Source organism: Beta vulgaris, chromosome 5 (genome assembly GCF_026745355.1).
Source record: "Beta vulgaris subsp. vulgaris cultivar EL10 chromosome 5, EL10.2, whole genome shotgun sequence".
In the NCBI taxonomy this organism is placed as follows: Eukaryota; Viridiplantae; Streptophyta; class Magnoliopsida; order Caryophyllales; family Amaranthaceae; genus Beta; species Beta vulgaris.
Genome location: NC_079206.1, coordinates 6951268 through 6963403, shown reverse-complemented (window position 1 = coordinate 6963403; position 12136 = coordinate 6951268). Strand labels below are relative to the sequence as shown.

The window sequence follows — 12136 nt, the reverse complement described above, 5'->3', positions numbered from 1 at the left end:
ATATATTTCAAGTATTTAGAAGTCGTAAACGTTTAATATCGTACAAAATTAAGTCGTTTAACTCGTTTAAATCCATTAATACAAGTAAAGTTCAATAATATTACACGTATAATATTAGACGGACGTAAAGGCTACTTTACACTAAATCCTTTCATATATTTCAAGTATTTAGAAGTCGTAAACGTTTAATATCGTACAAAATTAAGTCGTTTAACTCGTTTAAATCCATTAATACAAGTAAGTTCAATAATATTAGACGTAAAGGCTTAACTTTACACTTAATCCTTTCATATATTTCAACACTTCTAACTGAAAGATGAACAAGTTTTTATATTTCCTGAACACAATTTATACTTAATCCTTTCATATATTTCAACAATAATACCTGAAAGATGAACAAGTTTCTATATTTCCTGAACACAATTTATTCTGCAAATAAACCGACAATTTCTTATACCTTGCAATTAACTGCGTTATATTATATTATCTTACTCTATAGTACTATCTAACTGCAGATATATTTACTCCAAAGTTAACTGTTAACTTACAACTTTCTCTCACCCCTTTTCTCCAAACTCCAAACTCTCCAAACTCCAAACTGTCCAAACTCCAAACTCCCTCTCATGGCAGAATATGCAAACATTTCCCCCAACATCGAACCACCAACAGGCTGGTCCTTCACCGAATGTGAAACCAGGTCCACCATATATGGCATTCCCCCGCCCATAGGAAAGCCGGAATTAGATTTCAACAAAATAACTTACTGGAGGGATCACTCCTACTTTGGGGAAGTAGATGCAACCCCGTGGAAACTGAGGAAGATCATACGCCATCCTCGATGTGATCTTCCTGATTGCACTTTATACAGTCCCCTAAAGATGCAACAAGGATCGACGCCGGCCATGATTGGCCACCTACCCAACATAAGTGATCTTATTAAGGTACCAGATGCATTCAAGGTGTTCTTAGATTGGAGTATATGCAGGCTAGATGATGAAGGAAGTAAGAAAATTGTGCCTGATTTTGCTAGGTACATTGTCGACCCAAAAATCACAATTCCTGATTCAGGTTTCATATACTTGATGAGAACTCAGGTGGTTCAAGTACTAATGGCCAGCTATGTACACGACCTTCATGTCATGCACATCATGGCCCCAATGTCACACATACGGATAACCATGTTTTCTGCAACGTGCGTTAGGAGAGGGATGAGTGGCACTACACTATGGTCCGACTAAGGGGGGCATAAGTGAACTTAATCCTTTACCCCCACACACCCCACTGTTAATTTGGAGTGTCAGGGTGTTGCCAGGCCTAGTTTCGTATCTCATTTCTGGACTATCTTCGGTGTTCATCAACCGGTGGTCATGGTTCTACTAGAAACCAGGGTGACGCAAGATGAGTTTGGGGAGGTGCATGCAGTACTAGGCACGTCCATGAAGTATGAGTACGTGAACGGCGTGGGCATTTCTGGGGGGATGGCTGTGATGTGGTGTGGAAACGACGTCGATGTCGATGTCCGGAAGGCTGAGGGTGGCGGCCACGCGCAATTCGTGGTTGATGTTCAGGTACGTTTGGTTGTTACTATTTTTATTTCCATTTATATTTCACACTCTTTTAAAACCAACTATTTGAGAGTAATTTCCGTAATTGTAGTCTAAACGGAACACCTGTATGAGGAAGAGGCTTTTCGCAGGAACAACTTGAAGACAAATCAGGTTATCAAATGAAGAACTACTATGTCTTTTGTTATAAATTATTTGGAGATCCAATTAGTAATATATTATGTGTTTTGTTAAGATATTTGTCGGTAACTATTTCATATGATAAAGTTCTTGCAAGATATGATATTATGGAGTAAAAAACACGTTACAAATAATATTGAAAGATATAGAACGCAAAATTTAATTATTTAGTTAACATAATACAAATTAGTAAATATAACTAGTAAATGTAACTGTCCAATTAAGTCTTGAAAACCGGAGTTAATAAAGGAGTCAAATAAGTCAATTAATACTAATTAGTAAATGTAACTCATCTCCTACACTCCTACTCTGATCTTCGTCTCTCTCCTCTCTCCTTCACTTCGTCCCTCTCTCCTCTCAACAACCCAAAACACCATCCCAATAAAAACTCACTCATGGCACTCTTCTTGCAAATGACAAAAGAACTTAGAGAAGCAGGCGCAACAAAGCGAGAACGTTATTTATGCACTCTTCTTGGCAATTCAATCACTGATGGCACCCCATACGCCTGGAAGATGTACTACTCCGGCGAAGCTGCTGAACTACTAAGCGAAGAGACCTTCAAAACATTGAAAGAAACCATCGAGGCTATGGAGGCTTTTTTTTGCACACCCCCTTGTAGGTCTCCCTCTCAACCTCGACCTAGCGTTTCAGGTAAAAAAAGAAAAGGGAAAGGATGTAAAAGATGCAAGCATTGTTCTGTTAAAGAAAAGGGAAAGGGAAAGGAAATAAAAGAACCACCAAAGGTATATATCATTGACGATTCATCTGATGATGAAGAACCTGAAGTGAAACCCTATCATGCTTCATCTGATGATGAAGAGGCTGAAGAGAAAGCCTATCATGCTCAAGACTTCTATGATTGAGTAATTTCCATATTCTTTTCAGTCATTTTTCCAAATATTATTTTTGGTGTTGCAATTGTATCTATTCATTGTATCTTTCAGTATCAAAATAATTTGTCTTAACATTATTATTTTCCCTTTAAAACATGTTGTGGTTATATTGAAATAGTGATGTTGTCGTATAAAGTAAATTATGAAGTGTAGATCTCATTTTATTTTCCCTTCATTGATAAAAAATTATAAAATATAAGTAGATCTTTCCGTTTAAAAAGACATGTTGTCTTTTAATTTAAATAGTCATATATGAAATTTTAAAATAGATGATTTTAATTTCATCATTCTAACTATTCGTACGTGTCGTTTTTATGTAGCTGCGACGTTGCCCACCGTTGAAGAAGGAACGATAATTTTTCAACAGCTGGATTAGGATCGCTTCAATTGGCTGTGTGCTTTTGTTTATTTTGAAGACTATCGTTAATGTGTAAAAATGTAGGTTATGAATTACTTGCTCATGAATGTTAAACTTTGTAAGCTTGGCTTTTGTTTATTTTGTAAGCTTGGCTTTTTGGCGATTGAACTTCGTTTGAAACTTTTGGAAAATGGTTAACTTCGTTTTTAGGTGTTAATTTGAATCACAGTGGTGAACGACTATTTTGTAACTAAACTTTATTATTATCATGAATGTTATGATTAATATTGGGTCTAGATTATAAGTCTAAATGTGTTATGATTATCATTATAAGTGTAAATGGTTTCATAACTTGTGTTATGATTATAAGTCCGGGGAGGTGAGGTTCATGGTTTGATAAATTGTGTTCATGAGTTAACAAACTGGGTTCATGGTTTGATAAATTGTGTTCATGATTCTAAACATACTTTCTTCATATAATCACAAATATTTTATGTATTTCACAAACTCCATATATTGACAAACATACTTTCTTCATATAATCACAAACATTTTATGTGTTTCATAAATTGTGTTCATGGTTTTATAAATGTGTTCATGAGTTAACATGCTGGGTTCTTGGTTTGATTAATTGTGTTCATGGTATTTATAAATCGTGTTTATTTTATGTTCACTATATTGACTTCACAAACTCTATATTAATTTCAGAAACTCCATATATTCACATACTCTATATTGACTTCACAAACTCTATATTAATTTCACAAACTCCATATATTGACAAACATACTTTCTTCATATAATCACAAACATTTTATGTGTTTCATAAATTGTGTTCATGGTTTTATAAATGTGTTCATGAGTTAACATGCTGGGTTCTTGGTTTGATTAATTGTGTTCATGGTATTTATAAATCGTGTTTATTTTATGTTCACTAATTTCACAAACTCTATATTGACTTCACAAACTCTATATGAATTTCACAAACTCTATATTTAAAGAAACTTTCTTCATGTAATTTGTCAGAAAATCACCCCAAAATAATATTAAACAAATAAGTTGTGTTCCTGCGAAAGTCACCCAAAATCAAAACCCAATCTAAACCCAACCACTGCCCAATCTAAACCCAACCATTGCCCAATCTATTTCATCCTATATATATATCTATGAGGCCAAATATAGCCCAACATCACCCCAAAAGAATATTGTGATATTTCATCCTATATATCTGTCAGCCCAATCTATGGCTATGTATCAGCCCAATCTATGGCCAATCTAGCCCACCCCAAAATTATATCCACCCAAAAGCTGCCCAATGTTAATGTACAACAAAATTACATCATCATAAGAAAACATTAACACAGTAAACTACTTCCGCGGGTACCCTTCACAAAGAGGACATCAAAGCCTTCACACTTTCGCGGGCCTCGTTGAAGTCGCACATGACATCCTCACATAGCAACCATTTACGCTCTTCCACAATGTTCCCCTGTCCACATAAAGAATCCATTTCATAATAATTTAATGAAAACCTTAGTTCAATATCAAGAAATTAACGGAACATTTACCAATTGTACACTCTCCACAAAACGATCGGCATTGTGCTTGATAGCTAACAACATGTAAACTCCGCAGCTATGCCTAACATATAACATAATATAAATAATTACTTTACAATATAAATAATTATTTAACAACCTGCCATCATAACCTAATTAAGAGAAACTTACAAGTCCGACTGCTGCTTCATGTTTAGAGTAGAACGCGGCCATCTGCTCACAGCCCCGATATCCCAGGAACTGTCGACAGCTCTAAAATACCGGTCCATTGCGTAGCACTGTCCACATATATTAGTACATTATATAAAGCATAATGTATATTTTAAATTATTACCATAATACATAAATCAGGTGTACCAATGCCTCTACTGATACGTGATGCAGCTTTGCAGCTTCTTTTGTTTCCATGGAGTCTATGATCATCACCTCCTCCCTGTTTACCGAGAAGGCGGCACACCACCAATGACCGTCTTCAATAACAGGGACAAATACCTGAAATTGACTTCACTTTTCAATGTTCCATATTGTTCGTTGTGAAAGGTATATCACATTGTAGAATGCACATATTGTTCGTTGTGAAAGGTTTATGCCACATACCACACTTATCCTAAGACATGACGCAACTGGTGTGTTCTTGATGGAGGACTGGATTATCCTATCAACACTATCCCAGTTATCTCCTTCTACTTGCAGCACTCTTATCTACATGGAAAAAGAATTATGTTTTTTACTTGCTTGTTATTATAATAACAACATACAATAACTCACCGCAAATGTTGGATCCAGCATCAACCTCCTGCTTCTAGTTCCAAATCGCCGCCCCCACACTTTCACATAAAGACATGCTGCAACTCGAACATACTTGAGAACAGCAAATGATTAGAACATTAAGTTGTAATTAAAAACTCATATGTCTGGTTAGCAGGGCACTTACATTATCATCTAATCGACCACGGGCCTGAGACAATGATCTACAACAACTCAATGTCGCAAAGTTCCCATCAACATCAATTATAATTGGATCTCCCCTGACATTGACAAATAATTCATCAATTATAATTGGATCTCCCCTGACATCAATTATAATTGGATCTCATCAACTTGCTTGTACTACAACTTACTTGCATTTTGACATCAGCTCAAATAATTTATCCTTGTTGGTTGCCTTAGGACGCCACGTCTGTTCGTACTCCTCACTCAAAACAACCGATGTCTTTGTCTTCCTATGTTTACGGCTTCGTTCTCCTACTTGCGATTCTCCATTGAATTAACATTTTCATTACCTGCTGTTTCATTCTCTCACCTTCACTTAATTCTTCAACCTCCTTCACTTTCCTCCAACTGTACTTCGAACCCTCTACTACTGTTATACCTATAACTGGTGCCTCCATTAGTGCAGTTCCATACTTACCCACCACCATCTCTACTTGTGCTTCCAATTGTGCTTCACTGGAACCTGTCAATGTATTATTACTACTCGACTCTCCCAATTGCAAATTCCCATTTACAATTACATTCTCAAATCCTGGGGGTGCTACTGGTGATGAACATTCATCACGTACCTCAGACTGTTGGCGACTCCTCAATGATATAGGTGATCTTCGTCCATCTGACTGTCGGCGACTCCTCAATGATATAGGTGATCTTGGTCCCTCCCCCTCTGACTGTTGCCTACTGAACATAGGTGGTGATCTTGGTGTCAGATGTACCTGTACCTATACCTTCTGCATTTCCATACTTTTGCCTTCCATTACTACTGCCTGCATTTCCATCATTTTGCATTTTCCTTCGCAACTTATACTCATAAGGATTTAATTTAGGAATTAACTTACGTCTCCTTTCAAGGCCCCTTTTCTCTTACATGTTGTTACTATCTGGGGATCCAATTCATTGTATTCAGATTCAGGCATCTTGTCCCTCGCTTCAAGAGGATGACGTTCCCCGTACGCAACATCCACACACTAACAAAAATATACACAAACACAGCAAATCTAATATACACAACACAACAAATCTTATTCCTTCATACTAAAAAAATTACACATTATTATATATAAACTACTTACACCGAGGCCACCATAATCACCTGCTGCTTTCCTATCTTCTTTCTTTGCAAGGTTTATATCCTCCTTCGTCCACGCTTTCATTCGTGGAAAAACTCCCCACGATACAGGGTTCCTCCTCAATCGATCAAGGTATAACACCTACAATAGAGGGTTACAAAAATAACACAATTTGTAATAAAACACCTACACTGAATGATATGAATAAACAATATGATTGTCAAACAAAACCATACCGCCAGAAATATAGTGCAACCACCACAGCATTTCGCATATCCTTCAGTGTAAAACCTTTTCGCAAAATTACCAACAGATTTTATAAGATGGTCCAACACAAAACTACACCAATCGTATTCTTTTGCCCTCTCTGCAACACTTACAACTGGGAGCATCTTCACAGACATTCGATGACAACTTGTCGGGGCCATCACATCATTCACCGCCATCATCATAAATGCCTTCTTGAATTCTGAGTCATCTTCCAAAGGCCCCTCAATAACTTCCAAAATTGTCTTCCGCGAAACACCCTAGGTCCAGACGGGCATCGCGTAACAAATGATTCACACAGTCTAGCAACTTCATTCTCCATCGCATCGTCCTCACAAACTTTTGGTACATGCCTCGGACCAATAGGGATACCAAGTACCCAGTGGACTTGTATCTTCGATAGAGGGAATTCCAACCCATTCACCACCAATACCCTCCTCTTCACATCTACCATTGTGCACAACCAATAACATAAATTCCTCGGCAAACCCTTATCCACAAAGTGCAATAATCCAGCAAACCCCATTTCAGCCACCAAACGCTTTTTCCTCTCATCAAATTGCTTTACGATTTGACCAAATGTCTCGACTCGGCAATTGAAATTCACTTCCTGTCAGTTAAAGTTTGTACACACAATTACACATTTTGCGAACTTGCATTTGCCTAAGACAAAGACAAACATTCCCTTACCCTTTTATTGTTAAGTAGCACCCGGCTAGCAATCACTTCCCCACTCTCCTTTAACCTTCCACCAACACTTAATTTATTAACCTGCTATTGCAATCTCATTCAGTAAAATTCACTACATAAAATAAATTCAAAATACTTCAATTGGTTAAACTAACTACCCTGTATACTTCATCAGGAAGCCTACCCCCTTTGCCGCTCTTGCACCATAGTCCATTCACCTTCAAAACAATCATATTCAATGCTTCAATACATTTTACAATCCTTTAATTAAATAAACAAACATATAAACAAACATAAACAGGGATATTAACTTACTTCCTCATCCTCGTCCTCTTCTTCAACATGCCATGATTCACTGCCCTCTTCCTCCTCATTGACCTACATGATTCCTAATATATTATTTACTGCTATTTATCTACCAGAGAAATTCACATTTCACAACAGAAAACATCAATTACCTTATCCTTACGATGGCCCTTCCCCTTCTTACATAACCACCTTCATCACCTAGAGGAAATCATTTTTTTCAAATTAATTACCTTCATTTACAACTATCAACTACATGATTCTATTTTTCCGCAAAACATTCAATTTACAACTCAATATTCAATAACATGCACAAATAAATTAGATTCAGCTTAACTGCAACAGAGTTCATCATAAAATTCGCCATTTCCATTTACTTTCAACTACAACTAAAAATAATGTTTTCAATTACATCAATTACGAACATTTACGGAATATCCATATTAATTTCAGAAATTCACTTACCTTCACCCATTTCCTAAATCAACTTGCTGTTGAAATTTCTCTTCTGCTGTGGAGTAATTTTTGGCTTCTGTGTGGGTTGTTTTTTTTATAAGCTTTATTCAATTCTCGGAAGATTTCTTGCCTTCTTCACTATCTCCTCCCAATTTTCTTCTTCCTCGCCACCGCCAATTCTTCAGTTTCTCCTCCCAATTTTCAAGTTCTTCTGAGCTGTCTAATCATTACCTTTTAGGAGGAGTTTTTTTGGAATAGGTGGGAATGGGTCATTAACACTGAGATAACGTTACAAATCAGTTAATGTGCGAAAGGACATTAGTACCCCTGACTTTAATATGCGAAAAGACTTTATTACCCCTGATAGATGTTTTTTTGCATCTATCAATTATATGTTTATCATTTCTCGTGAGTAAAGTAGGAGAGAGAAAGGGGTTAAGATAAATAAACAAATAAAAAGGGGTTAAAGTAGGATAGATAAAGGGAGTAAAATTGAATTAATAATGTAATGGTGGACCATATGATAGTGACATGAGAGGGTAAATAGGGAAATTTATTTTGCCAAATAAGGAATAAAGCAAAAGGAAGATCTTTTAGAAACACCCTTAAACAGAAAAAGGGAAGATTTTTAGGAAACGGAGGGAGTAATAACTATCCGCTAATTGGCCAATAGGTCGAAAAAGTATAATATGGAGTCTTCTTTACTAGCCCTGTAATTTGGTGGAGATATTTGGAGGAACGAATCCCAAACCGTGTGGAGTGCGCGTTTAATTGCCGCGTGGAATCAAATTTCCCAAAAAAGGGAATTATATCTCCCTTTCTTTTACATTTTCATTTCATTTTTGTACTTATCTCCAGACTTGGAAGTTGCAACAATAAATACGATCAAAACAACCTTCTTTTTTTTCTTCTTCTTCCTCTGTTTTGCCTTGATCTTCTCTTTTCTGCTCTTTTTTATCGATCTCCATTAATTTCAGGTATGATTTCTCTCTCATTTCCCCCCTCTTTTCAGTTTTATTTCTTTCAATTTTTGTTATCTGTAATTTATTTTGTGGGCTATTTTCATGGGTTTTTCTTACATTTTTTTATTCTGCAAGTTTTGTTTTTTTTCACTATGATCAAAGCTTTTTTTTTACAAATTGTTGATGTTACGATCATGTATCTGATCTCTTTTAGAAAACCCAGATTTTATTTTGGAAAAATCTGGTTTCTTTCTTATGTAATTTTTATGCAATTTTGTGGTTGACTTGTGATGATGATCTGTATGTTGTGATGTTGGAGCATGATGATATTTTTTTTGTTTCCCCAATGAATCGGGGTATGTCAACTTGTTATAATACGTGGTTGAAAATATGAAATGTGTAGTTTGTTGCTGTATATTGTTGGTTCAATCTTCTCCATTTATGGGTTTTTTTTGTTGATTAGTTTCTATGAATGAGGTACCTGATTAGCCTATATATTACACCTATGTGGATAATGTGGAAAAATATATCTTTGAGATTTTTTTCCTTTTATTTTTTGTTTTTTGGGGTTTTTGTGTTGGTTTTGGATCTTGTGATTTGTGAACGCTTTTGAAAGGGAAAAAATGGAAACTTCTAAGATTATTGTTTTCAATTTTCTTGGGTACTGTTTGAACGTTTTATCTTGTTTCTTGGAATTTTTTTCGGTAGATATTTTTGTACTAGGAAGTGTTTGATTATATTTGAAGTTGTTGTTCTTTGTGTTGTCATTAATTCACTAGTGTTAGCTATTCTTTGCTCATTTAATGGTAGGGAATATCCATTGAAGTTGATTTTGCAGATCAAATCGGAGAATGGTGTAATTCACCTTAGTTTTTAGCATGCTGTATGAATGTCAATGGAAATCTATTCATTATGTGTATTGGTCTCGAAGTCGCAGTTAAATGTAGTTTATATAGGTGAAATTTGTTTACTCCCTTCCTTAGCAAATATGACAAGAGCAGTGCTTCATGCTATCTCTTATTTGCCTGTACATAATTTATAGTATTTTGTTGAAGCTAGGAAGAATAGGATGCTCTCATTTGCAGAGCTGTTTTGTTCATTATGTTTAATGGTGTTTTCTTCACTTAGACTTTATTCAAATATTTTTTACTGTTGTCTGTTCTAATGGTGTTGTCTTTGTATTTCTTCTCACGGGTTGTATAACTCAATAAAATTTAACTTCATAACTTTGTGTTGAATGCATTAGTTTGTTGAAGCAACATGGGGGGTGGAAAAGACAACCACGATGAATCTGACAAAGGGCTGTTCTCAAATCTTGCTCATGGTCTTGCTGGTGGGCATGGAGGACATGGATACCCTCCTGGACAATACCCACCGCCTCCTGGGGCGTACCCACCACAACAGGGCTACCCACCTCAAGGCTATCCTCCCCAGCATGGTGGATATCCTCCCCAGCACGGTGGATATCCTCCATCTGGCTACCCTCCTCAAGGTGGATATCCTCCATCTGGCTACCCTCCCCAAGCTGGATATCCTCCAGGTGGTTATCCCGGGGCTCATGGTTCACATTCTGGAGGTCATGGTTCACATCATGCAGGTACTTATCCGTAATTTCAGGAGTTTGTATCGCTATTTGTTCTAATGTCGTTTATACTTTTTGCATGGTTATTTTCCCTAATTATTTGGTTGGGCAACTTTTTCAGGAGGATCAGGAGGCATGGGAGCCATGGGAGGAATGCTGGCTGGAGGTGCTGCAGCAGCAGCAGCAGCTTATGGAGTTCATCATTTGACATCTGGGTCTCATGGCCATCATGGTGGTGGTGGTCCTCTTGGTCATTTTGGTGGTGGCCATCATGGAGGGAAATTTAAGCATGGGAAGCACGGGAAGTTCAAGCATGGAAAGTTTGGCAAGCATGGTGGTGGAATGTTTGGTGGCGGCAAGAAGTTCAAGAAGTGGAAGTAATTTGGTTGCCTTCTAATCTTCAGTATACATAATAACTTAATTGGCTAATTGGCACTGCTTAGCTTGCCGTTAAGCTGAGATATTGTTTACCTATTGTGCTAAGGATGATGTTGGATTTAGAATTATGTTTCTTGTCTTGGATTGTGTTCTCCTTTGTGGTCTGAATCAGTCGCTTGGCGTCCTCTTGGCCGTGTCGTAGCGGTATGGATATATACACTAAAGGCATACGTGGCTTGTCTTTCCTATTTGCACAGGGAGTTTTAGTATCTTTGCTGCTTGCTGTTTCTCAACTTTCTGAGTGTTCCATACAGGATAATCACAGATAAGAGGAGAATCTGTGATCTAGCAAAAAGAAAAAAAAAAGGGAAAAAATACTACTATGTTCTAGTGCGAGGCCTTCTTGACTAGTAGAAGATTTGTAACGGTTGAATTTGATTTCTTCATATAATGGTATATTCAAATTGAGCTTTCCTGTTAACATGCGAGTTAAAATTGATCAAAGTTCATTGATTTGATTTGAATTCTTTCTAATGTCTATGTTCCTAGATCAATTTTTGTTCGAAATTTTTTTTGAATAAAATTATCAACTTTTGCCTAATTTATAAAATAATTTTAACTTTGGATTATTTAGGAATAATTTTGAGCTTTAGGATTGAGCATTCGAAACCATCCACTCTAATTTTACTTGCCTTCATCATCTTCTATGGATCTATTGTACATAGGGAATTAAATACTTTGCATTATTTTAGGAAGATAAGTGAAAGTTGAAGTTACTTTTGTCTAAATTTCCAGTTTTGGTTATATTTCTATTCGTTTATATGTAGCACTAACACACGCTCCAAGGAAAGGTTGGTGGATGAACTTCGGTAAA

At 36.5% G+C, this 12136-nt stretch overlaps 3 protein-coding genes across 5 annotated transcripts; 1 reads left to right on the top strand and 2 right to left on the bottom strand.

Annotated features, from left to right (window-relative positions):
- Positions 1 to 4523: 4523 nt before the first annotated feature.
- Positions 4524 to 5835, bottom strand: LOC130589390 (uncharacterized). The gene is made up of 7 exons (XM_057394928.1): positions 5680 to 5835; positions 5493 to 5586; positions 5327 to 5419; positions 5156 to 5260; positions 4916 to 5050; positions 4730 to 4836; positions 4524 to 4640 (listed from the first exon to the last, which is right to left on the bottom strand). The coding sequence occupies exons 1-7, from the start codon at positions 5691 to 5693 to the stop codon at positions 4544 to 4546; spliced, it is 645 nt and encodes a 214-aa protein (XP_057250911.1). The 5' UTR covers positions 5694 to 5835; the 3' UTR covers positions 4524 to 4543.
- A 30-nt stretch (positions 5836 to 5865) lies between these two features.
- LOC104892461 (uncharacterized) lies at positions 5866 to 8084 on the bottom strand. Of its 3 annotated transcripts, XR_008969322.1 has the most exons (8): positions 8037 to 8084; positions 7894 to 7956; positions 7737 to 7796; positions 7579 to 7659; positions 6858 to 7498; positions 6625 to 6762; positions 6121 to 6519; positions 5866 to 6014 (listed from the first exon to the last, which is right to left on the bottom strand). XR_008969322.1 is itself a non-coding variant. In XM_057394927.1 (4 exons), exons 1-3 carry the CDS (start codon positions 7809 to 7811, stop codon positions 7070 to 7072), a joined length of 585 nt encoding a protein of 194 aa, XP_057250910.1. In that variant the 5' UTR covers positions 7812 to 8055; the 3' UTR covers positions 5866 to 6762; positions 6858 to 7069. The 3 variants fall into 3 exon arrangements, 1 of the variants encoding a protein (XP_057250910.1); XR_008969321.1 differs by having other exon boundaries at positions 6121 to 6762; XM_057394927.1 differs by having other exon boundaries at positions 5866 to 6762; positions 7737 to 8055.
- A 1074-nt stretch (positions 8085 to 9158) lies between these two features.
- Positions 9159 to 11512, top strand: LOC104892460 (glycine-rich protein A3). The gene is made up of 3 exons (XM_010678405.3): positions 9159 to 9317; positions 10549 to 10899; positions 11006 to 11512. Exons 2-3 carry the CDS (start codon positions 10563 to 10565, stop codon positions 11263 to 11265), a joined length of 597 nt encoding a protein of 198 aa, XP_010676707.1. The 5' UTR covers positions 9159 to 9317; positions 10549 to 10562; the 3' UTR covers positions 11266 to 11512.
- The last annotated feature ends 624 nt before the right edge of the window (positions 11513 to 12136 follow it).

Excerpts from the sequence above, each read along its gene's own strand:
- LOC130589390 (XM_057394928.1), bottom strand. Across the intron at positions 5,051-5,155 it reads CATGTCTTAGGATAAGTGTG|GTATTTGTCCCTGTTATTGA; the intron begins GTATGTGGCATA and ends AGTCAATTTCAG. Across the intron at positions 4,837-4,915 it reads ACGTATCAGTAGAGGCATTG|TGCTACGCAATGGACCGGTA; the intron begins GTACACCTGATT and ends ATATGTGGACAG.
- LOC104892461 (XM_057394927.1), bottom strand. The coding sequence starts at position 7,811 with ATGATTGTTTTGAAGGTGAATGGACTATGGTGCAAGAGCGGCAAAGGG. Across the intron at positions 7,660-7,736 it reads TTCCTGATGAAGTATACAGG|GTTAATAAATTAAGTGTTGG; the intron begins GTAGTTAGTTTA and ends TTGCAATAGCAG. Across the intron at positions 7,499-7,578 it reads TGCTACTTAACAATAAAAGG|GAAGTGAATTTCAATTGCCG; the intron begins GTAAGGGAATGT and ends TTTAACTGACAG.
- LOC104892460 (XM_010678405.3), top strand. The coding sequence starts at position 10,563 with ATGGGGGGTGGAAAAGACAACCACGATGAATCTGACAAAGGGCTGTTC. Across the intron at positions 10,900-11,005 it reads TCATGGTTCACATCATGCAG|GAGGATCAGGAGGCATGGGA; the intron begins GTACTTATCCGT and ends CAACTTTTTCAG.